Source organism: Grampus griseus (assembly GCF_964374135.1).
Source record: "Grampus griseus genome assembly, chromosome: 7".
Classification (NCBI taxonomy): domain Eukaryota; kingdom Metazoa; phylum Chordata; class Mammalia; order Artiodactyla; family Delphinidae; genus Grampus; species Grampus griseus.
Window position 1 is genome coordinate 54585369 of NC_139001.1, and position 25093 is coordinate 54610461.

The 25093-nt window shown below is 40.7% G+C and overlaps 1 protein-coding gene across 3 annotated transcripts in view; it reads right to left on the bottom strand.

Annotated features, from left to right (window-relative positions):
• The window catches only part of OSBPL6 (oxysterol binding protein like 6), a 171604-nt gene that overhangs the window by 42760 nt on the left and 103751 nt on the right, over window positions 1–25093 (bottom strand). For 2 of the 3 annotated variants that reach the window (XM_082658190.1, XM_082658189.1), the window contains exons 3-9: window positions 21148–21234; window positions 14620–14742; window positions 12039–12092; window positions 10872–10985; window positions 10585–10755; window positions 7892–8024; window positions 1366–1469 (exon numbers count right to left, since the gene is read on the bottom strand). In XM_082658190.1, coding sequence (XP_082514316.1) covers window positions 1366–1469; window positions 7892–8024; window positions 10585–10755; window positions 10872–10985; window positions 12039–12092; window positions 14620–14742; window positions 21148–21234 — 786 coding nt within the window. Of the gene's footprint in view, window positions 1–709; window positions 803–1365; window positions 1470–7891; window positions 8025–10584; window positions 10756–10871; window positions 10986–12038; window positions 12093–14619; window positions 14743–21147; window positions 21235–25093 lie in introns of all 3 variants that reach the window. The other variant, XM_082658191.1, reaches the window with a different exon arrangement.

Genomic DNA, 25093 nt, shown 5'->3' on the forward strand with positions numbered 1-25093 from the left:
AAATTTTAAACTATTCATTTCAACTAAATAACTTATTTACAATGAATTTCAAGTAAATTTATCACAAGCCATGAAGACTTTAGTTCAAATTTTAAAAGTGAATGTTGATGGCCAATAATATTTTTGTAGAATCATAGCATTTTAGAGTTGAAAAGGAATTCAGAGATCATCAAGTAAACTCGATCACTTTACCCAGGAGTTAATGGAAGCCCCGAAACTTTAACAGAAATGCATGAGATTATGCTGCCAGGAAATCACAGTGATTAGATTAGAACCCAGGTTTGTTACTTTCTAACCTATTGCAGTCCTCATCTCATTTATTGATAGATACAAGTTTGGACAGGGTTAACACATAAAAGCCTCTTTTAAGATCTAGTATATATAAGTGAATTTTCATTACAACCCATTTGATTTTCAGTCTAGATTTTTAAGGTGACTTTTTGTTAAAATATGTTTTAATGGTTCCAAGGCCATAATTGAGGATGAAAATGCCACTTTACAGCCATATTACATAATTTTAGCCTTAAATTCTTTTTACTTATGCCAGAATAAGAATAGATTTCTCACTACTTTAGATAATATAACTCAGTCTGAAAAGCACTAGCTTTAAAGCAGCTTTAAACTTTTCAACTTCTATGAATTGATATATACAGACTAATATTTTAAAATATATATATAAGTATAAATGAAGGAAAAGTAAAGTCTGTACCTGCAGTTGTATTTTTGTATCTTTGCTGACACTTTTTGTTCTCCATCGTCTTGTGACCCGCTTGTCTTTCTTTGAAATATCTACACAGTTAGCCTACATTACACAAATAGTTAAAAGCAACAAAGCATTATTAAGTTAACACAGATGATACAGGTATAGACAAAGAGAGCACAGCAAGTTAGTACAGAATCATTGTTAGACACCTAAAGCAAACCAGCCAGGAGATAAAGGTATATCTGATGCACAGTGGGCATTAAAAGCAGAGATAAAAACTTAACCATAAAACATATTTTTCTGCTACACCAAATGAAAACAGGATTAGCGTTTTTGCTACATGAAAAGACAGTAATAATTCTGAGAGTATCTAAGTTATGTCTTCATAACTATCATTTCTAATGCAACACAAAAATGAAAGAATGATTCAGATATTTACTTCTTCCAGTTAGTTTGTATTTAAATGTAAAACATTTCAAAACATATATCTTAACACAATGACACCAAGATTCAAAAGTATTAAGAATAAATCCAGAATATAAACCAATCCTTATTGTAGTTATTTCCCTTTAAATGTTATCTTGTATATTCATAGAACAATCCAGTAAAAATTCTGAGTGAATATCTTAAGGTCCTTTGACCAACAGCAGTAAAATGTTTACCTGCATGTCAGTAAAGTTAGGCGCTGACTGAGTTCTCTGAAGTATTTCCAAATTCTGCAGGAGTTTGCTAAGTTCCACAAGGTTTGACTGGCAGTGTGCAAGGTCTAATACAAATCAGAAATTAAAATATGTTACAACTGGGCAGGGAGTGGTGGTGATGATAATAAAAGGCACTCTATCCAAATTATGGCAAATATGATGAGGCAGATCTATGTTTATAGAATGATGATACTGGCAAATGAAAGAAAACAGAACTGGTCTCTGGTTTAGAACCATACAACCGCTGATTATTTATTGGATGACCTCAAAACCCACTCTTACAAATGCACAGTTATTAGTGTAGAAAGCCATTAAAATCCCAGTGAAATTGGGTGTGCTCATTTTCTTGCTGAGGTGGGCTTCGTCACATCAGAAGCACACTCAAGGGAACTTCAGCAGTTGTACAGTTCTGTTGTTAGGAATGTGTCTACCTGCTCTGAAGGTCTTCATATAGGACTCAGAATCTCTGCACACTCTACAGAGAGCAGGGCAGCAGCAATACATCGGGGGCCAGGTCCCACCCAGGTCCCATCTCTCAGCAGCATCTGCCCTAGGGTGGAGCCCTAGGTGAGCTGTTCAAGTGCTGTTGTGGTTCTTCCAGGGAACTCTTGGCCATCAGTGGCCTTTAAATTCCTCAAGAAAGGAAATCACCCAACGCAGGTGACGGAAGAGAGTACTGAGGGGGCTAGGACCCTTCCACCACCCCCTCCCCATTTCAGGGGAGGCAGCACCATTGTACTCCTCCCACGCGCCCCACGAAGAAAATAAAGTGAGTGACTTGGAAGGGTAGGAAATACCGAAGATAAACGGGAAGGAATGAGGGAGAAAATTAGTACAAAGAAAGAAGGCAGGGGTTAGAAGGAAGAGGAGAAAGGAGTTGGCTAGAAGAGATCTATTTTTTTTTTTTTTTTGGTACACAGGCCTCTAACTGTTGTGGCCTCTCCCATTGCGGAGCACAGGCTCTGGACACGCAGGCTCAGCGGCCATAGCTCACGGGCCCAGCCGCACCACGGCATGTGGGATCTTCCCGGAACAGGGCACGAACCTGTGTCCCCTGCATCAGCAAGCGGACTCTCAACCACTGTGCCACCAGGGAAGCCCAAGAGACCTACATTTTAACTTGCCTTTTAAAGAACAAAACGACATCACAAGCACCATGCTGGTACGGACATTATCTAACACTACCTATCCATTAAAGCTTCTATCCAGTAAATATTACATTAATTCTCCTAAATAACTGTGATTATTCTACACAAATGGTGTACGTAAGTAGCGTAGAGATATAGAAATGAGGCTTAAAATCCTTTCTAACAGAATGGAAAGAGAACTTGGTGAATGAATTCGATTCAAGGCAAAAGGATCCAAAACTAAGGGTCGGGAGACACTGATTTACTTTACACTTCTCAGCTGCAGTTTTCTTACCTGTCAAGTGGTGACGGTACTATTTACTCTCTTACCTTCCTAATGAAAGTAGCAACTGAGATGGGAGGTGAGAAAATTCTATGAAAACCAGAAATGGTCTTTATGGAGCATTAACTGCACTATGTTTAATCATTCTTCTAGGGCCTTAACTTGGAACAAGCACACCATTCCTTGACACTTCTATCATGGAAGAAATGAAACCCCTGGCAGAATTTTGCTCCTTGCTTAAGTGTCTGGTTGTATGTAAGGATTATAAGGACTTGCCCAAGACAATAAAAATACCTTTAAAAAGAAATCTCTAGAATTACATTAAATTAGATCTAATTTTAGAATCTGGGAAAAAGGAAATATTATGCCAAGAAAGGACTGTTGAGACAGTTTATAACAGTAAAAAATTTAAAACTTAAATATCTAGCAGTTTACTTACTTTCTCATCTTCCCTACCTTGTTCTAAAAAGAACTCTACTCAATATTCTGTAATAACCTACATGAGAAAAGAATCTGAAAAAAGAATAGATATATGTATATGTATAACTGAATCATTTTACTGTACGCCTGAAACTGACACAGCATTGTAAATCAACTATATTCCAAAATAAAATTTAAAATTAAATAAAATAAAAAGAAACATCCAATTGCAGAATAGTTAAATAAATTAAGGTATATCCAAAGTTATCCATTTACTATTTCATTTAGGAATCACTGACTTGGAAGACACTATGCACCCAGCACAGTTCTAAGCACAGGGAATATAGCAATAAAATAAGATTCATGGAATTTACATTCTGGTTTAAAGAAAATGTACACAATAAATAATCTGTACGTTGAACTATTACATACCATTTTAGTGATGGCATATACTGGTACATAAGGATGGCATATAAAATACTAATTTATGGGGCTTCCCTGGTGGTGCAGTGGTTGAGAATCTGCCTGCCGATGCAGGGGACCCGGGTTCGTGCCCCGGTTTGGGAGGATCCCACATGCCGCGGAGCGGCTGGGCCTGTGAGCCATGGTCCCTGAGCCTGCGCGACTGGAGCCTGTGCTCTGCAGCGGGAGAGGCCACAGCGGTGAGAAGCCCGCGTACCGCAAAAAAAAAAACAAAAAAACAGAAAAACTAATTTAATATTTTGTTTCTATGGGAAAAAATGCTCTCCAAGCACCAAGAAATTCCCTTACATACTTGAGATCTGGACTGACGGAAGTCCAGACCTATGAATAGCTAACCTCTTTAAGTACTGGAACTATAAATGTGCTATGTTATGGGTTCAAGAAGATGTTACTTGATGAACTTCTGAAATGCAACCAACCTCAATATTGCGATGCTATGAAATGATCAAAATAGACCACCCCCCCAAAAAAAAGTGCTGTGGTAGTTCAGGAAAGGGACAGTTACTGTGGTTTGAGGTCGTCAGAGTAGACTTATAAGAGCCAGTAAAACCTTTTGTGGGTCTGGAGGATTGATAAAAAGGCTTCAGCAAAACAGGAAGGTGGAGGAGGGCAGAGAGGGCACTGCAGGTTGGGAAGACAGCCTGTGCAAAGGCATGGAGGCAGGAACATGCAAGCACGTTTAGGAAATAGCAAATAAGTTTAATTAGGCCTATGGAAGGCAAGGTTGAAAGGGTAGGCAGGGCCAGAAAGCTGAAAGCTGGATGTTAAACCCTGGGCTAAGTAGTTTGGACTAAAGCCCAAGAGCTCACGGAGAACCACCTGAAGAGATTTTTGCAAAAAGTTATTTTATGAAATAGTGGTCTTGAGGGACTATTATATGTAGTGAACAAAGAATGGCTTTGGGATTAGTCAAATGTGGGTTGGCTGGAGTCCCAGCCTCTCTATCGGCGCAGCTGTGTAATCTTGGGCAGGCTCCTTAACCTCCGTGCATTTCACTTTCCTCATCTGTGAAGCGGGGACAGTAGCAATACCTACGTCTCATAGCTGAGGGCAACGGGATAACGGCTGCTAAGTGCCGGCACTGGATGCAAACATGTCCAAACACAGTAATTTCCCAGGAGCCTCTGAGAGCGACGGACCCACAGAGCAAGAGACTGAGGGTGCGGGTACCAGTCAGAGACTGGGCAAAGGGTGAGCCTGAGTTAGGACAGCAGAAATGGAATTCCAGAGGAAGGGTAGATGAGGGGGAGGGGAGATGGGAGAAGTTTGCAAAGAAATAACAGAACTCAGTTTCAGCTGGATGAACAGGGTGGGTGAGTCAGAGATGACAGAGGTTTCAGGAGTGGTTATGAGAGCAGCACTGACAAAAACAGGGGAGCCCAGGAACTGGGACCATTTCCACAGAGGAGACAGAGAATTTGGTTTTAGACAGGCTGAGGAGAAGGCGTGACCGAGTGTACAGGCAGAGAGAGTCCACAGCAAGGGAGGGGGTGGGAATGTAGCACGGGCTGGATACAGAGGTCTGAAATTTAAAGAGAGTTTTCAGCCCTTTTGAGAGAAATATGGTGCAGTGATTAAGAGCACATGCTCTGGAGTCAGACTGCCTGAGTTTGAATCCCAGCTCCACCATTACTAGCTGTGTGAACTGGGTCCAAGTGAGTTAACTTCTCTGTACCTAAGTTTTCTCATCTAGTGGAGTAAAGTGGAGTTGAGAGGATTAAATGAGCTGACGCACTTAGAACACCTAGAACAGTGCCTGTGGCACCCCATACCTATCAGCTGCCGCCACTACCACTACCATCATCAAAACAGAGACTGCAAGGCTCCCCTGGTGGTGCAGTGGTTGGGAGCCCACCTGCCAATGCAGGGGACGCGGGTTCGTGCCCCAGTCCGGGAAGATCCCACGTGCTGCGGAGTGGCTGGGCCCGTGAGCCATGGCCACTGAGCCTGCGCGTCCGGAGCCCGTGCTCTGCAACAGGAGAGGCCACAACAGTGAGAGGCCCGCGTACAGCAAAAAAAACCCCCAAAAAAACAAAAACAAAAAAAGCCCAGAGACTGCAGTTGAAACTAGAAGCATGCCTGTCATCTCCAAAGCACAGAGCACAGTCGTTAGGATCAAGTTGGCCTGGGTTAGCCCTTCAGCTCTGTCAAGTACTTGCTGTGTAACTTGGACAAATTACTTCATCTCTCTGAGCTGTAGTTTCTCTACCTATAAAAATATGGTTCAAAATTCCTGCTTGGTACTATTGTGAAAATCTATAAAATACCACATATGTAAAGTGCTTAGTTCAGTGCCTGGCCCATAGGAGCACTCAACAAGCTATAGTTACTATTATTGAAGCTAAAAGCAGAATACTTTATCTTGATCATCCCTGCAACCAAGGTTGGCCAGAGGAGAATCCCAATGAAACAGAGAAGAAGCAGCTGGAAAAAAAGGAAAACTTCACGGGGCCTAAAAGAGGAGGCTCATTAAAGAAGGTCTTGCAGGGCGGGCCAGAGGATGAGGCTTGAGAACAAAGCAGAAAGCAGATGGTGTCCTGCTGCCAAGAATGCTTCTTCTATAGAGCAAAAAGGGCAAAGTCAAATTATGGGAGAGAAGCTGAAGTCTATGGGTAGGAATGACTGAAGTGGGAAAGGCTGAGGCTGTTCTCAAGACAGGAGATCATTACTACACTAAATCCTGAAAGAGAACAGAATGGCAGGATGAGGACACAGGTAGAGAGATCAGGATGGGGGGAAGCAGGGTCACCCCCGAGACTGGAGAGAGGGCACAGGGATGGGCCACAGAGTATCTGAAGCATACAGGGAGACAAAGACATCCCCCCACCAGCCAGGGGCTTCTTGGCATCAAGGTCAATGTCAATTTATTTTGGTCACATGAATGGACTTTGTCCCAGTAGACAGTCTCAATCTTTTCAGCAATGTCGGTGGCCAGGTTAAACTCCAAAAGCGTGTGCAAAGTGGCAGAAATTAGAGGAGAGGCTGACTGTCTAGAACCGCCGCAGAGGCAAGCCTGCAGTGTCTAGGACAGTGAGGTCAGCTTCTTCCCCAACCTGAAGTTCATAAAGGCAAAGTAATGTCTGTGTGTTTTGTGAATATACTCAAGTAAAACCCTTTTAATGGAATGTTAGCTGGACACACTTTATGAATATAACATCCCCCTTAAAGCCATATTTTCACATAAAGATTAAGTTTGGAATGTGGAGAGGGCTAATAAAAATGCTGCAGACTTTGAGTTCACACATGTGTAAAGCAAAAAAAAAAAAAAAAAAAAAAGAATTGGTTGGGGCATGAACACAGGTTGCCAAATCTCAATTTTTCTAAGTGAGGACATAAAATAATGTAACATCTCCTTTCACCATAACTTCATAAAAGAAAAAAATTTAATATCAAAAAACTTAGGCCCAACATCATCTCAAGATAATTAAATCAATTTAGATATATTAAATACTTGTTATGTTGTTTTTGTGTTGTTTTGTTTTGTTCATTTTTGAAGGTCAAATGAAAGCTGTCTCACAGACTGGAAATGGTCTGTGGATCCAGTTTGGACCAACGTGCTAAGGCTCATTTCAAGGAAGGAGAAAGTTTCTGCAGATTAAGAGGCTGAGAGATGGTACAGTGAAGAATCATGTATTAGCTCGGAGTATTTAATAACTGATCCATAGTGGAACACCACTACCAGGTAACTGTGGATCTAAGATCAGTATAATTTTGCTGTTTATTGTTGGTTGTTGGGAAACATACACTGTTCCGTGGGCCAGATGGAGCAGCAGAGAAGGCAGCTGTGTAAGTGACCTAGTAGACTGTCAGCAGCGAGGCTGGAGGGTGCTCCCAAGGCAGCACTCAGCTGGGTGATCGCCCCCAGGGTCCGGGGTGTGGGAGGCTAATGAAGCCAGAGGGAACTGCTAACGCAATGAAGTGAGAGGGTTGAAGTGGGTGGGAGTACGGGTAAGGGAAAAACCAGATTCAGGAGCTGTGAGGGCGCAGGAGAACGGACAGGTAAGAAGCCCGAGACATGGCAAAGAGGAGATCTGGGATATAAAAATAAGAAAAAAAAAAAAAGCTGGAGGCATTAAGGGGGGTTGGGGGGTGAAAGGTACAGCACCCACAATTTGCCCCTTTTGCGTCTGTTTCTTTGGCTCATCCTGAGAGCCCACAATGGGCAAGAACTAACCTTCTGCACACCTGTCCATTTCTTCCGAGTCTTGTAGCCAGGCTGCCACTTTGCTCTGCCCGGTCGTGCAGGTTGCAGGGAGGCTGCTACCGCAGGGTAAAGGGGACTGCCATGGAAAGCTGTTTGGCTGCGCCTACGATGAATAAAAAAACGCGTATGGTTAGGCAGAAATAGTACATTTAGGTTACTAAAAAGAACACAAGTATACTCAAAGCGACATTAGAAAAAAGAGGAACAAAAGGCACGCTCAAAATATGGAAGAAGCCTCTTGGCTAAATGTGGTATGAGCTCAGTACAGCCAAAATTTCTAAGCAATAACGACACGACACTTGTTAAGCTGCCATCTCCACCAAAAAACAAAGGGGACAACGTTCAAGTATGTTATATCTCATACTCGCAAGGACACGCCAACTCAAATTTTCAATAGTTTTGCATTACTCAGTAAGTTACAGCTGATACAGTGTCCTTGTTGCAGTACTCAACTCATGAGCGAAGGCCTTTCCTTTCCAAAAGCTCTCTGTACCCTTATGATCAACTCATGGTCTCATCAGCTACCTGTGATTCTTAAATACATTACCCACCAGCAAGCAACCTTGTCATGCTGTGAATGCATATTGAAAACTGTAACATCTAAAATGGCAGTCTTGCCAAGTTATTAGTATCTATAGCTGATAGACTTTCCATTAAAGGGATTTTATGTGAAATAAAAGTTGTATGAAGTATGTAGATACTAAAGTGAGTACAGTAAACGCTGTGAAAAAAGCAGAAACTTATTTCCCCCAAAGCTGAAACAACTTTAAAACTCCATATTTGACTTTAATATTCAGTTACAACTGACTGTGTCTCTTCTAAATCATTATGAAGAGAAGGATGCACATACTTAGCAAACCCAGACTTATTTACTACCCTCACAGGGCCACAAACCAATTAACATTTGAGAGTCTCATAATTTGATGCTTAGAATTCAAGCAAAGTGATAAAAAGCTCTTTTCACTCTTTACTGCATTTTGATAAATGTAACAGAAATCTTTCACTGAGTTAGATCTCAGAGGTATGTCATTTGTAGCTAGAGCAACAGATCTATGAAAACCAGAGTTGAAGAGCTTTCTTATTCCAAGGCAAACAGGGGGGAGGATCTGGTTTCAGTTCTCCATTCTCGGATGTCACCCAAGTTATTTAACAAATAACACAAGGGATGAAAATAATATGTCTTTTATCAACACTCTGTGCCGAAGACACAGGCAGAAGCTGGAAGAACCAAAGGATCAAACATTTATATTTTTTAAATATCCATCGGGGATACATTTCTTGTTTAATTTGGACTAACTCTGGGATTCCTTCTATTCTGTGATGAGAACACAGGAGGCCCAGAGAAACTTGGGGACTATCTTGCACATCTTGTGTTGGGTCATTCACTAAGTGCCCTACTTCCTAATAACCCCGACCTGCTGGTTCATTTCCTTTGATTTCAGAAGCAGTTAGTACTAGGGTTAACCCAATACCCTGTTCCTAGGAGAGAGATATTCCATAATGAAATAAGGTTTGAGAGCCTTGTGAAATACAATTTACGGGATTTAACAAAAATTAGGTAAGTAATTTCCATCAAAATAGCAAAAACTAAATACAGCTGTGTTTCATTTAATCTGATTTGATGAGTCTTGCAGTTGCTCCATGAGGTTTTTCAATGCTTTGCAGAGGAAACTTGGATATGTTATTCCATATATCCCTATGTAGGAAAACAGAGAAAAGCAGAATCTTCGCTGAAACACATTTGAACTCCACTCCTTGTGGCAGCTAGTTATTCACAGATGTCTCTATTCTCAATCTCAGGTGCCAAGTGAGAAACCGAAAGACCCCTGGGCGGTGCAATGTGGCTATGGTTCAGAAAACTTAATTATTGAGGCAAAGGCAGAAATAGCTGTCTCCCTGTCTATTGTCTTAACCTTGGTTTTTAACAGGCAACACCTCTAGCTTTTCAGCAACACAGAAAAAGAACTCTTAATACGGCCGAAAGAATAGCTTCAGCCTCCCTTAATCTGGTACCTGGTATAATGAAAAAGGCACTGATTTTGGAAACAAAGATGAAGATTCTGACCTTGGCTTAGCTGTTTAATGTCTATTTAACTTCTGGAAAAATTCTTTACTGTCTCTGAGCTTTGGGTATATTTAAGACTAGAGATGAATGAATGTCCAATGCTTAAACACAGTGCCTAGTCATTCAAATATATTATATTCAAATATATTATATTACTGTCACAATCTCTAGCCCACTTGCATTAACCTCATGGGGAAATTCACTGGTCTCTCTCACGGTCATGTATATATTACAGCTCAAGGCAAAAAAACAAGCTTCACTTTAAAAGCTTTGTGGTCTTCCTATTACCACCCAGGAAGACATCAATTTCTAGGTGCTGATTAACCAAATGTTCACTCTACTTCTTAATATTCCCACAAAGCCACATATAATTTAGATGTACTCCATTCACAGAAAGGAAAACTTAATTCTCTTGGTCCACATTTCCACCTAATCTATACTTGTAATTAACTTTGATGGTAAATATCACTATTGTCTTCTGAGGGTTAGTTTACAAAGCACACCTTCTCTTTCTGGTTTGTAAAATGAGACACAGTTAACATGTCTGCATAATTTTCCAAGCAATTTCTGGGCTGACTTTCATATAACAATGTCATACCTTTCCATCCCCAACAGAAACATTAGCAGCTGGTGAGGATTCAGCTGTGGAGGTTGAAGGAAATATGTGAAAACTAGCATCTCGTGGTGATCTCACAATTTCATTCTGCCGATACAATCGATGATGGCGCAGTTTGGAGACCCATGCATCAAACCAGTCCTGGGATTTCACCTAAAAGAATAAACAAGAGGAGTAGGTAATGGTGAAACCAATCTCCTGTTTACCACTGATATAGGCAAGTGATTTCCCCAGATATTGGCAGAGAAACTGTTGAAAGGCAATTTTACCTTCAAATGATAGATGTGTTCTTCTGTGTCAAGGTCTATTCTCCGAGCTTTCTTTTTAATTGACATGACAGAGAGTCCGACATCGATGCTTCCGTGGACCTTCCCTTTTTGAATCTGAAATCAAAAGACTGGTAAAAAGGCTGGAAGGACATGTGATTTGACATGCTTTTGTACGGAAGTGAGCTTAATGTAATCTTTAACTTATCTATAGGAGATGGAACATCACACCACCTCTACAAAGAGGAAATGGCTAAGGTTCTGAAGTTAAGGTCCTGAATCTGAGGACAGCTGAAGTTGCAGTGACTTCATACCAATTTCAATAAGTAAGACTATTCATCTCATTCCTGTTTTTGGCATAACTTCATAATTCTAGATTGCACAGTTTATATCCTAAAAAAGATACCTTTACTGGTTCCTAAAATAACTATGGTCAATCTCTGACCTACAACCCAGAAGACCCCCAAGTAATCAGCTAGAAGACTGCTGCTGGGGCAAAACTGGGCAGCTAGTACAGAGTGCACGGAGCAGCCAGCTCTTCCTTCTGGCTGCCCTCATCTGGTCAAGGACACACAGCTGATTCAATGAAGGAGCTGGGGACAGAACTGAAATCTGAGCCCTCTGTTACTTACCCTATATACAATGATAAGAAGGAGAGCATTTCCCAGTTTTGCATGCAAACAATGACTTTTTATATTAAAGAAAAATAATTTCGAATAATTTTAGAGTTGGGATGGCCAAGATAAAAGAATGTATGAAACAGAAATGAAGTTCATAAGATAGGTCTTAAAAAGACTTCAGTAAGAACAAATGTTGCTTTAAACCTCAAAAAAAGCACATATAGCATAGTTTATTGAGAGATGCAGGAAAAAAGCCTACTTGGGTTTTCTCTCTAAGACAGAAAGGGTGATTTTTATTAGTTGGTGACTTTTAGGTTTAAGCTTCTGTTTTTAACAACACACATCACAATAGTTAAGTCAAATCTTCATGCACCAGTTTGAGATTTTATGCTAGCTTGAGCATAAGCGTAAAACACACCTTCCACGCAACATTTGTTAAATCTTACAGGCACAGCAATGCACAGAGCTGGTAACTATGGCACAACACTTGTACACTGTGGTGGTTACTCACTTCAAGCAGAATTCTAAACCAATCTTTGTGTCTACTTACATCAAGTGGTGCCTTTGAATACTTTAACATTCCATTATCCAGGACAAAAAAACGCTGCAAGAACCAAACAATCCCCAGTTATTGTCAGTATTTTGAATTATATAAAACATTCACAAGTGTGGGTCTAACATTGCTTGGTATTTTGTAATCAGTATGTTTGATCATTTTCATGTATTTGAATTCAGTGCACCTGGCCACGGTCAGTCACATGAAATGGTAAGGAAATCTTAGCTGAGTTCCATACTATTTACCTAGTAGGGTCCTTTTATACATAATCCAATGGGGATGAAATCTCTCACCACAGTTTTTCTTTTCTTTTCTTTTCTGTTTTTCTTTCTTTCTTTTCTTTCTTGGCTGTACCGCACAGCTTGTGGAATCTGTTTCCTGACCAGGGATTGAACCCAGGCCACGGCAGTGAAAGCCCTGAATCCTAACCACTAGACCACCAGGGAACTCCCCCATCACCACGGTTTTTCTTAATGGGGGTGTCAGGGGTTGGGGGGGAAGGGAGGAATCCAGTGGACTGGAGCTATGAATAATGAATTATCTTCAAAGTTTAAAAAGTAGCCTTATCAATATGCTTGCATCTCCACTTAGCAAAATACTTGCAGTTCACTCTTAGTAAAAGAGATTAAAAATTATTTCTGAACTATATTAAGGGGAAAATATATATATTTGGGGCAGTTTTTGTCTCTTTCAAGACACTCATGGTCCAGTCCAAATGAATCTAGCCATTTTTGCTCCACAAACCTCAGGAACTCTCTGCTGTTGACTTCCTTTCCATGGACAATTGACTAGAGAAAAAATTGCATTCAAGGACCCAATCAAACAATGGGTCCAGTGTCCTCCTCTAGTCTCTACAGATGCAGGGAGTCTTTCTGTGGCTGGTAAATTACTCTGCCGGGAAGTTTTTATGTGACTCAGGAACTCTTAGCTGCTGAGGTGACAGGCAGTCAGGCCTGGAGACACCCTACACAGAACTCACAGAAGGTCACTGTAACCCCTTTGTTATAGGTTCTGGGGTTGCGGGGGGCGGGGGGAGAAGTAAGCACTGGAAGAAGGAATCTCTATAGCTGAAAAACACTTGACTGCCTATGACTTGGGCAATCAAATGGGCTGATGCTTGAATAAATATCTGATGGTATTAGAGACCAAGAGAAAAGGCAATGCAAGGGAGAACCTCCTATTGCTTATGTAGCAAAATGTCTAAGGGAAGGTCCAGAAAGAGTTGCTGTTGAACCACAGCCAGTTTTGCTGAAACATGGACTGAGAGTGTTTAATTAAAGTTAGCCATTTATATAAAATGTGTTTCTTTGACCCCTTTCTTCTGTTTGTCCATTCCTATCTATCAAAGAATTCTAGCAGGGATAACCTATAGGATGGTCACAGGGAAAGAGATTAGCAAGGCCACTGATTTGAGGAATTGCAAAGTGGTAAGGTCAGGATGAAAGGCAAAGGTGATTCCAGGAAGGAGTGTGGCCAGTTGGCCAAAATCCAAGAAAGAACAAGGGTGGGGAGAGATTCCTGGCACTGGTATAACATTATGGGTGCAGGGGCGACTGCCAAGGTTTCTGACAAGTGAGAGGGAAGAAGACTCTTTGACCGGTTTTTATTCCACCCTCAGAGATAGGGGATTGGGGCAACATTTCCCAACTGTTAATTTTTAAATCATTCTCTTAAATTGCAAAAAATATATTTCCTCAAGGATGTTATAATCCATAACTTCCCCTTTTGGGTCAGTGGGCAGCCACCAGCCTGCCATTTGTGCCCACAAATCTATCTGCCTTGAGATGAAATCCATCAGCAGATGTGGCAGGTAATGAACCTGTTTTTTCAGTGATTTCAGACAAGATACTGGTGGTCTACCAAAAGGCTTATATTGAAAATAGAGGACAACTTTCTTCTCCTAAGCATCCAGAATTCCTGCTACTCACGTAACTGCAACAATACAGTGTAAAATATTTTCTCCATAATTAAAACTGTAAGATGGAAAAAGAATGTGGAGTTGGGTAGAGAGGAATAAACCATATACGTTAAAGGGCAGTAAACAAACTTCCAAGATCAGTGACATTCCATCTTTAGTTTGCACTGGTAACAATAATTCTAGGAATCTACCCCGAGGACTTAAATGGAAATTCATGTATAAGAATGTTCATCACAACTTCATACAATAAAAAATTAGACATATGCTACATATTCAGCAATAGGGAACTGGTTCAATAATGGAATTAGTATAAATCCATCCAATGGAAGCCATGCCTGCATTTTATAAAATCTCATATTTAGAAGAGTATTTAATAAGAACATATTTATACTAATTTAAGTTAAAAAAAAAGCAGAGTAAACAAAAATATGTCCAAACTGGATTTTAAATATCGTGTAAAATATTTTTTCCCTGCATACAGACATTACAGATCTCAGACTTAAATAGGTATGATAGGTTGCAGCCTGTACAGTTAAAACAAGGCCTTGAAGACTAGCTTTACACATACAACTGTACTCTTGGTTTCCCACCTAATGACACCAAATAAGAGCCTCTATTTACGAAGATGATCTGAAGATAATATGATGAAAATGTTACCTTGTGCCAGCCCTTTAAAGGCCATTTTCTCTTCTTTAGCATAAAGCCTTCATGTTTGTCTGGTCTCTGGACATTGGTTTGGCCTATTTTCAGCCCTTCTACAATCTCCCAGCTGTCAGCTTCCTGAGAGAAAAGAAGAAAAACAAATCACATGTTTCTCAGTGTTTGATGACACACTTAAAGCAGATTCTTAAGTAGAAATTGCTTTTAAAGCGATACTCAACCCACCAGAAGTCTGAACAACATTCTGGAGCAAATTCTAGCCTCAGACCCAGCTATGCACTTATAATTGAAGTGAGAACGAGTTTCCGGGTACCCCTGGAGGTATGAGGGTCCATCAGAGATGAGCTGGATGGAGGCGGAGTCTGGGGTAGAATGGACTTCTGATTGCCTGCATTCACAAGGTTTAAAATGCATTTTTCCAGACAGTTCATCTCTGGGCACAGAGGCACTTTAAAGTTTTAAAATAAGATCATTTTGGTGAAACATGTTCAATGCGTGTGTGGGCCTGGTTTTCTGTAGAAATGAAAAGGCTGCAGCAGCTTAAGTGGCTCATGACTTCTCATGCTGAAGAGCAGCGCTGTGGGCATCTGTTTCCTCTCAGTGAGGCTGCGTGCATTTCAGAGTGAGCATAAAATGCCCCGCTTGCCAAACACCCACCAAGAAGTCCGTGCTTGGAAGACATACATCGTGAGATACACATACCCTTAGGAGCCCATGAAAGAGCCAGAAATCTGGGATTCTAGAGTCCATATCACCCTCCTCTGTTAAAAACAGACTAAATCATGGTTTCCTCTTCCATGAGACGTGTTTTGTTCGTCTATGGTGTTAAAAAAAAGTTTTAAAAATGAATTGTCAACATTTTAAACATCAGAGGATTGCAGGCTTTAAAAATCCAAATTTCTAGTGTTTTGTGAAAGCCTAAGATCTGGCAACGCTGGGCCTGCCCTGAAGGACGGCTGCCCGTCTTCAGTTTACCACAGTCCCCCTTGGGTCTGCTTCCATGTTAGATACCAGCCCCTTAGCGACATCCTGGGTTTTAAAATCCCTGGACCAGGTGATTTCTAAGGGCTCACGCAGCTCTAACGTAACCGCTGATCTGGCAAACACTCCTATTCTAGATCTCAGGCTTGGGGCACAATCCAGCAAAGTAGAGGCAGAAACAACGAGGTCACATCCCATGCACGACCGCTGCAATCCTGCCCACAGTGCAAGGAAGCAAACTCCCTCAGCATAACCTGCTTGGCTGCCTCAGCTCTGGAAAGACGGATGCAGCTCTACGGATCAGGGCAGGCCCCTCTGCAGAACGCCCCAACCCAAACTGACTCAGGAAGCTGCCTTCTGACATGTTCTATCAGAAATCATCTTTAGACCACAGCACAAAGACTTCAACGGGAATGGCAGTGGGTTCCATTTCAGGGCCGCTGGACTTGCTGGCCCAATGTCTGGGTGGTGGCTGCCCAGAACCTGCTGCAGGACTGTGACGCTATGACAGGACCCAGGGGTGAAGGGGCCGTAATCGGTTACCGATGTCGGCCACAGGAGCAGGGGGGGAGAGGGCTGAGTATTTGCCATCCACGCCTCTTTCCCCTGTCTTCTCCTTTCATCTCAGAAGCTGCTTGCCCTATGGCCGAGTCAAATCTAAGCCCAAATATGTGTAAATAGAGGGGGATTTTCACCAAAAATTGTTTCCAGGAGATGTGGCTGAACATTGCTTCATGCAAAACATCATGAAGGCTAGGAGATACTCCTGGCTTCTGAAGAGCCCTCTAAAGCCAGCGTCGTGCTTCTACCCCATCTAAGCCCAACCCTACAACCACCACTGCCCTGAGAACTAATGTGAGATCAGTGCTATTTCTCCATCTGCTTGGTCATCCCTGAGGGGTGCCTAGTGAAGGAACTACAGCCCTTACAGAAACGCACCTACCAGTGTTCATTTGGCAACATTAAGAACCCTTTGAAGGAGCTGTAAATTTCCCCTTAACATAAGAAAACAACCCCCAAACTGATTTTCTACTTGAATACTGTCAGAAACTGTGATTGGTGTGAACTGTTAATTAGATACAGTAATTTTAAAATGTACATTTCTCTATGGAATGTGTATCTCTCTAAATAAATCCACTTCTTACCTAAAAAAAAAAATATATACATATATATATTTCTGATGAGACAGTTTAAGGCTCTAAACCATGTTTTTTGGACAATAAAAGGGATTATCATCAGGAGTACAAAGCAGAGCGTTTTGGAATTTTCAGTTTTTAATAATGAATTGCAATTGAATTCAGGTGAGCATTGCTTATAAATAATGTTAGAATAATAGAAGAAAATAGTAGGTTCTCATAAAAAGTCCAGTATCTTTGGCTTTCTACTCTCATCAGCAAAGTAGATAAAAATGATGGATTTTTATTCATAAAAGTGATGGATTTCTATAGATTTCTTTTAGAAAGCCTTGGTATAATCAAGAAATTAAAAGAATAACTCTCTATACATGTGTACATATATTCATTAGTGCTCTCTCTGTTCTTAGAGACATATCAGCTGTATTTAATGATATTTCTATTTTTAGTAGCCCCATCCATAGATACCATCTCCAGAAGAATAGCATTTTTATTTTTGGCTAGATCTTATCTTATCTGAAGGCTAGTGTTCATCTTTGATTTATTGTGTGTGTGTATGTGTATTTATTGTGTGTGTGTACTAATGAAAATGGAAACATTTAATAATAAGTACAAATGCTTTTTGAATTTTTTTCTAATTAAAATCAGAAGGTAGTAGTAGCTTGTCCCTGTGGAGCTATGACTACTGATCTCTATCACAGCAGTTTTTTTCTTCTTTGGGAATTTAACCACAGAGGGAAAAAAAATGGGGGTGGGGTATAGATAAGTAAGATAGGAAAAGCAAGAAGTTAAAATGTATTTTTTAAACATAAATGCAGCAGCTCTGATGCAGAATTACTAAACCCAGCAAAAGAAATTAGGAAGAATCCTAACATAGTTCTTAGAGTTAAGCAAACTGTCAAACAGACAAAAAGGCAAAAGATAAAGCCAGAACAAACAACTCTCTCTACTTCAATTATAAATACTGGGGACTTCCCTGGTGGCGCAATGCTTAAGAATCCACCTCCCAATGCAGGAGACATGGGTTCGAGCCCTGGTCCAGGAAGATCCCACATGCTGCAGAGCAACTAAGCCCATGCGCCACAACTACTGAGCCCGCGTGCCACAACTACTGAAGCCCGCACCTAGAGCCTGTGCTCTGCAACAATAGAAGCCACTGCAATAAGCCTGTGCACCGCAATGAGGAGGAGCCCCTGCTCGCTGCAACTAGAGGAAGCCCGCGCACAGCAACAAAGACCCAATGCAGCCAAAAATAATAAATAAATAAATAAATACTGATGATAATGTTACAGATAAGGTGTGTAAGAAATGAAATATCCCATCCCAGGACTTAGTACAATCCATCTCTATACTTAGTAGACCAGGTCTATCTTGAGAAAGCTAAAATTACTTTCTGAATATTGAATAATTTTTTCATAATTTCAATTGATATTAATTTTCTGCTTAAAAGCCACCAACTTTCATAGGTTTACTTAGAAACAGAGTCAAAAGCCCTAATGTGATCACATCAGTACTTGAATCAGATTATACAAACATTTTTGTTCTTACAGAGGCTTTAAAAAGACCTTTGATGTAATAACAATACCTAAAAACAGAAAGTAACCTAATTATAGCCCCAGTCTGCTCATTTGAAAAAGCCAGAGACACTTCCTTTCTCAAGGGTATATTCTCTGTGCATGTGTGAGTGGGCAGGGGATATATGGAATGCTTTAGGAGGTGAAAGCACCAAACAAAGAAACTGGAAAAATCCTGAGACAGGAGTATGTGTACTTCAAACAATGTTCTTCCACCACCAACCAGTGCCCAGGAAGCCCATCTTCTCTCAAAGGGGCTGAGAGATGGTGAGATGCTATGGTGTCTGGATTGGATGGGATTCTCTGATTTCATCAGGTCCCAAGAGATGTGTTATCTATTAACAGAAAAACACAAGAGTATTAGTTGTACAGCAAGGTCCAAGCGGGCAGCTGCACGGAGGAGTAATGGGAAGTGGATACTGTTGGTGCCCTACCCAGATCCCTGTTATCAGGCCAGTGGACCCATGTCCCAGCTGCTGTGAGCACTGTGAACTGCTAAGGCTAACAGCTTCCTTCTTCTACCAGGAATTGCTGTTTGGCCAAGCTGGGGCCTTCACCTGGGAAATTATGCTGTAGCATGACCCTCCCCCACGGCTCTCAAGGACTGAAGGACACAAGGGTACAAACATCTGAGGGAATGAAAAGTCCTTCTTGCCTCAGGGTGAGTCCAACTCTGTGAGGTAAACTTATGCTCCAGAGCTCACCATGGGATCAGGCTGAGGGTGGACTCCAGCTGGAACCCCCTATTGCTTAGCATCGACACCTGTCCTAACCTCTTCGCTCACCCATTTCCTCCTAAGGGTTCTTCCTCCATAAATCACAGGCACCTTAAGCTCAGTCTCAGGTTGTCCTAGGGAATCTGACATAAAGGAAGAATGTGAAATAAAGTAATGAGTGTGGTAGGTACAGAGACGGGCTACATAAGACAGCCTGGGGCTGAGGGAGTCAATGACCAGCACTTGAGAAAGGGTTTCTGTGGGCCTAATTTAAAAGAAGTTGGAGTTTATTTCAGTGAAGAAAGGGGAAGGGAGCAGGACAGCATTCCTGCAGGCCTGGTGGAAGAAACAGATGCCCAACAGTGGAAGAGAGAGAGGCATGGCCGGAGGGAACTGCATGCAGGTGGCTGCAGCTGGAGTATGAAGTGAAATGCCCAAGAAGCTGGAGATGTAGCTGGTGGGCCAGGAGTGGCCAGAGCAAGTCATGTGTATGTGTCGCTCCCTACTTGTTGTTTTAATACCAGCACCTCTCCTTTCCATTTCTGTGTCTCATTCTACAAGTCTTCCTTTCTCTGTTTCCACTGCTCTAAATGTCACATACTTCACAGCTATCTGGCTCTGGACAACTTACTTATACATACCCCAGGTCTCAGTTTCCTTATCACCAAAATGAGAATGGTATCGGTACTCACTTCATCGAGTTGGGGACTGACTGAGAGGATGTATGTATTAATCCAGTGCCTGGCTCAAAGTGGGTGCTCAGTCAATGTTAGCTGCCTTCTCCATCACCCCTAAATCAATATTTATTCTCTCTGTCCTTTAGCTGTGTATAAGAGAGGACTGAGGTTTCAAAGAGATTAGTCGTCACATTTACCAAGTAGACATTCTCTGTTTGCCATTCAAATAGAAATAAGATCATTTTTCATTTCTAAGTTTTTTAAAAATAGTTTAATAACTCCCCCTTTTTTAGTTTAGCAGTCTACTCCTGTCTGATGGAATAAACTTTATAGTTTGTAATGCCTTCAAAGTGTAAAGAGGTACAAATGTCTGTATTCTACAATATAGTAGTGTGGTAGAGCATTCTTTTCCTAAAGGATTCTGTTTAATATAGGAAAAGCAATGTGGATGGATCACTTATACATACTTAGAAGTTAATCTTTCCGGGAGATTAAAGTGCTGTTTTTATATTTGGATTCAAAATCCCCATGCGTTCTATTTTCTGAGTTTCTCAGTAGGAGAGCCAACCCACCGAAAATCTCAGGGAATCGAGCAAGGGGTGGGGGTGAGTAGGATGGTGTCTCCTTGACTTTTCTTTGTGATTTTTGCATTTTAGACAGAAATGAGTTTAGATATTCTCCTAGTCCGAGGAAGAGAAAGTTGAAGGGGAGGGGACACTGGCTTCCATGAAACAGAAAAGGTCTTCATTAGTAGTCCGCAGGGTTCTCCTCAGAGCTCACTGCTAGGAAGGCCAGATGTGAGAAGGGGACTGGAACTCTGAATGTACAACAGCCCCTCTGGCTAGGGACTGTTTTACTCTGCAGGTGGGGTAGAGCTTAAACAAGTCTGAGTTTGAATTCCTGCTCTGCTACTTAGCAGCTTTTTTGACTTTGGGCAAGTTACTAACTCTCGGTTTCCATACTTGTAAAATGTAATAAAAACCTACACTGCATGGAACTGCTCATAAGGATTATAGTAAATGGGATCATGTATCTAAGCACTTAGTATAGCACCTGGTGTGCAGTGCATGGGCAACAATTGTACCTGTTGTTGTGTTGTTACTGCTGGACCCAGTGATTTTTTTCTATAACCTCGATATAGAAATATTAGCTCATCTTACCAACAGGGAATGACAAAGAGTTTCTCTTGCCCTTTTCCCTTAAAATAAAGAGAATTCTGGACGTTTCTATGTAACCCTGCACATCCCAGCAAATACACTTTCATCTCTTTCCTCCTTACGCAGGGCAAAGAAACCCTACATACTGGAGATGGAAAGAAGTGAAAGAGCAGCTCTACAATGGGTGTCACAGCTACCTTAGGGGAGTCAGGTGTAAGAGGTATTGTTCAACTGGCCACAGGCCAGGCATCCTACCATGTGAGAAAGCAACACATTCTGTCACTGACCTTGGAGAGGGGGACCGGTTCCAGCAGTTGCCGACTTACAGAAGGTTCAGTGCTAGAGGAAGAAGTCCTCTCCAGTATGTGGATACTCTGAAAATACATGGAAATACAGCCTAGGGTTAGAGGACCCATTTCTCATGTTGATGGACATGGGGATGAGATCACACAGATCACAGTAAGAACAGTGAGCTATATTAAAAACCGCAAGTTCCTGAGGGGACCAAAGGTAGCAACAACTGTAAGAAAAATGCGAGGATAAGGATTTTGTTTTCTCCCCTTATGGACTTGCTGGTGAATTTCTGCTGCAACGCTGGTTTCAGTCTTAGAGAAAGAGTCAGAGAACACATACATTAAAAAAAAAACAACATGGATTATGTCTCAACATTTTTATAACTGAGAGAATGGTGGCACACCTACTACTTCGACAATTAGCCTTACATAGAAATATTTGCTCATCTCTCCAATGGCAGGAGACAAAGAGAAAGGTCGACATCAAAAAGCCCAGAGCCTTAATACCATTCAGTCTCTAGAGTTTCTTATAATCCTTATAGGATAATTATATATTATAATTATTATAATTATAATAATATGACAATTCTTAAATGCACAGAGAAGAAAACAATACATCACATATAATAAGCAGTAGATGTCTTTCAAAGACTATAAAGAGCATTCACAGATCAGTGAGATGACATTCCAACAGGAAAAGAGGCAAAGCACATGAACAGGCAACTTGTGCAGAACATTTGAAAAGATGTTCAACTTCAACCACAAAGATTTTCAAAGAAGTGAAAACCAAAATAATAATGATTTTTTAAAAACCCATTACATTCAAGAATAGATCAGCGTTGGGGGAAAGGGACTATAAACTGGGTACAGTCTTTCTAAAGAGGAATTTTGCAATTGTATTAAAAAGTCTTTGGGAAAAAAAGTACCTGCCGCAATGACCCAGCAATCCCACAGCTAAGTCTTTACCCTAAGGAAATGATCAGACTGGTATGGAAAGATATAGGAACAGACGTGCTTACTAAAGCATTATTTTATTATAGTAAAAAAAAAATCTAGGGCTTCCCTGGTGGCGCAGTGGTTAAGAATCTGCCTGCCAAGGCAGGGGACAAGGGTTCCAGCCCTGGTCCAGAAGATCCCACAGGCCACGGAGCAACTAAGCCCGTGCGCCACAACTACTGAGCCTGCACTCTAGAGCCCGTGAGCCACAACTAGTGAGCCTGCGTGCCACAACTACTGAAGCCCGTGCGCCTAGAGCCCATGCTCTGCAACAAAAGAAGTCACCGCAGTGAGAAGCCCATGCACCGCAACGAAGAGTAGCCCCCGCTCGCCGCAACTAGAGAAAGCCCGCATGCAGCAACGAAGACCCAACGCAGCCAAAAATAAATAAATAAAAATTTTAAAAAAATCTAATACATATGAGAATAGTACAGACTTATAAGGATATAACATGCAGTGAATCAAAGTGACAACATGAATTTCTGTTTATTGGTATGGAAAAAATAGCCATGATGTTCTGTCAACTAAAAAATCAGGCTATAAGGAGTATGTAGAATATGATGATGTTAAACATATAATCAAAATATATTTCAAAATGTTAACAGTAGCTGTATAGAGGTGGTGGGATTATAGATGATTTTTAATTTTTTCTTAATTTTTTTTCTAATTTTTTAGTGCAAAAAATATACATTACTTTATATTTGGAAAAAATTAAGCACTTTATATGAAGGGATAAATCTGAAAGACGTTAAAGGAATAATTCAATGGAGTTAATATTTAGATATAGGCTGAAAATGTAACATTTTTCCTCTAGTTATAACATTTCATTGTTTCAATAGACAAAGTTGGATTTTATTACTTATTAAGGTCTCTTTTTAGTATCTCACTGGAAAACTATCAGATTAATGTTTGCTTTTTTCATAAAGAAAATTACACTTTGACCTGAGCCAAATTATTCTAATTTCTTTAGGTTTTCAAGCTTTTGGTTATTTCTGTTACCTTGAAAACAAGAAGTCTGATCATAAATTTTTAAAATCCTACCTGAATGCTTTTTTAAGTCATTTATTAGAAAGAGGATAACTGAAGTGAAAGATTTAGGAATTGCTCCTATTTCTCCAACTTGTGAGGAAGCAGAAGAAATAAGAACAGATATTTTGGGGCCAAATACAAAGTTGGGCAGGGAAAGCGAGAATTCCTAATCTGACAGCTGAAGTGTCCAAGGACGATTTAAGCATTAAATGGGCCTCTGCTCTTTCCATTCCCAGGTTCACTTGAATTAACAGGGAAAAATGATACAAGGGACTGAGCATCGACATACTCAGCGCCAGCGCCTTTTGTGGGAGAGTCAGAAGCAAAGGCATACTACAGAGAGAAAAACAGGGAGTGTGTGTTCAGATCTTTAACAGACAACGGGACCCCTATCATTTGAATGTTGGTGCATTTAATGTTGTCTCAGAGGTCTCTGAGACTGTCCTCAATTCTTTTCTTTTTAAAAATATTTATTTTATGTATTTATTTAGCTCTGCTGGGTCCTAGTTGAGGCACACGGGAACTTTGTTGCGGCATGTGGGATCCTTCATTGTGGCTCTGGGCTCAGCAGTTGTGGCGCACAGGCTTAGCTGCCCCGTGGCATGTGGGATCTTAGTTCCCTGACCAGGGACTGAACCCTAGTCCCCTGCACTGGAAGGTGGATTCTTAACCACTGGACCACCAGGGAAGTCCCCTGTCCTCAACTCTTTTCATTCTTTTTTCTTTATTCTGCTCTGCGGCAGTTATTTCCACCATTCTATCTTCCAGATCACTTATCCGTTCTTCTGCCTCAGTTATTCTGCTACTGATTCCTTCTAGTGTATTTTTAATTTCAGTTATTGTGTTGTTCATCACTGTTTGTTCTTTAGTTCTTCTAGGTTCTTGTTAAATGTTTCTTGTATTTTCTCCATTCTGAGATTTTGGATCATCTTTACTATTATTACTCTGAATGATGTGGTACATATATACAATGGAATATTACTCAGCCATAAAAAGGAACAAAATTGGGTCATTTGTAGAAATGGGGATGGACCTCGAGACTGTCATACAGAGTGAAGTAAGTCAGAAAGAGAAAAACAAATATCATATATTAACACATCTATGTGGAATCTAAAAAAATTGGTATAGATGATCTTATTTACAAAGCAGAAACAGAGACACAGACATAGAGAACAAACGTATGGATACCAAGGGGGAAAGGAGGGGGTGGGATGAATTGGGAGATTGGGATTGACATATATACACTATCGATACTATGTATAAAATAGATAACTAATAAGAATCTACTGTATAGCACAGGGAACTCTACTCAGTGCTCTGTGGTGACCTAAATGGGAAGGAAATCCAAAAAAGACGGGATATATGTATACGTATAGCTGATTCACTTTGCTGTACAGTAGAACCTAACACAACATTGTAAAGCAATTATACTCCAATAAAAAAAAAAAAGACAATGGGAACAAATGACCTGGGACTTGCATTATTTACTTGTTCATGTTAATATTCTGTATGGGATCCTATTTAAAACATAGCAGCTGAATATGAAATTTAGATTTATTCTGAGATCATATAATTAGGAACTAAAATGAGAATTGTTGTTGAAGCAAAAATTGTATTACTTTCTAGGATGTAATCATCTCCCCTCACACCCCTTCACTTTCTTTTTTGTGTTTAAAAATGACAAAAGTAATATATGCTCATTATAAAAAATTCAAGTACAGCATAGAAATATATAAAAGAAGTTAAAGTTCCCACCCCACTGTTACTCTCCCCACCCCTCTAGCTTCTGCAGCAGTGCTTCTCAAAAGGTTGTCCATGAACCCTGGAGGTCCCCAGGGCCCTTTCAGGGCATGTGCAAGGTGAAAATTGTTTTTATAACAATACCAAGATGTTATCTGCCTTTTTTACTCTCATT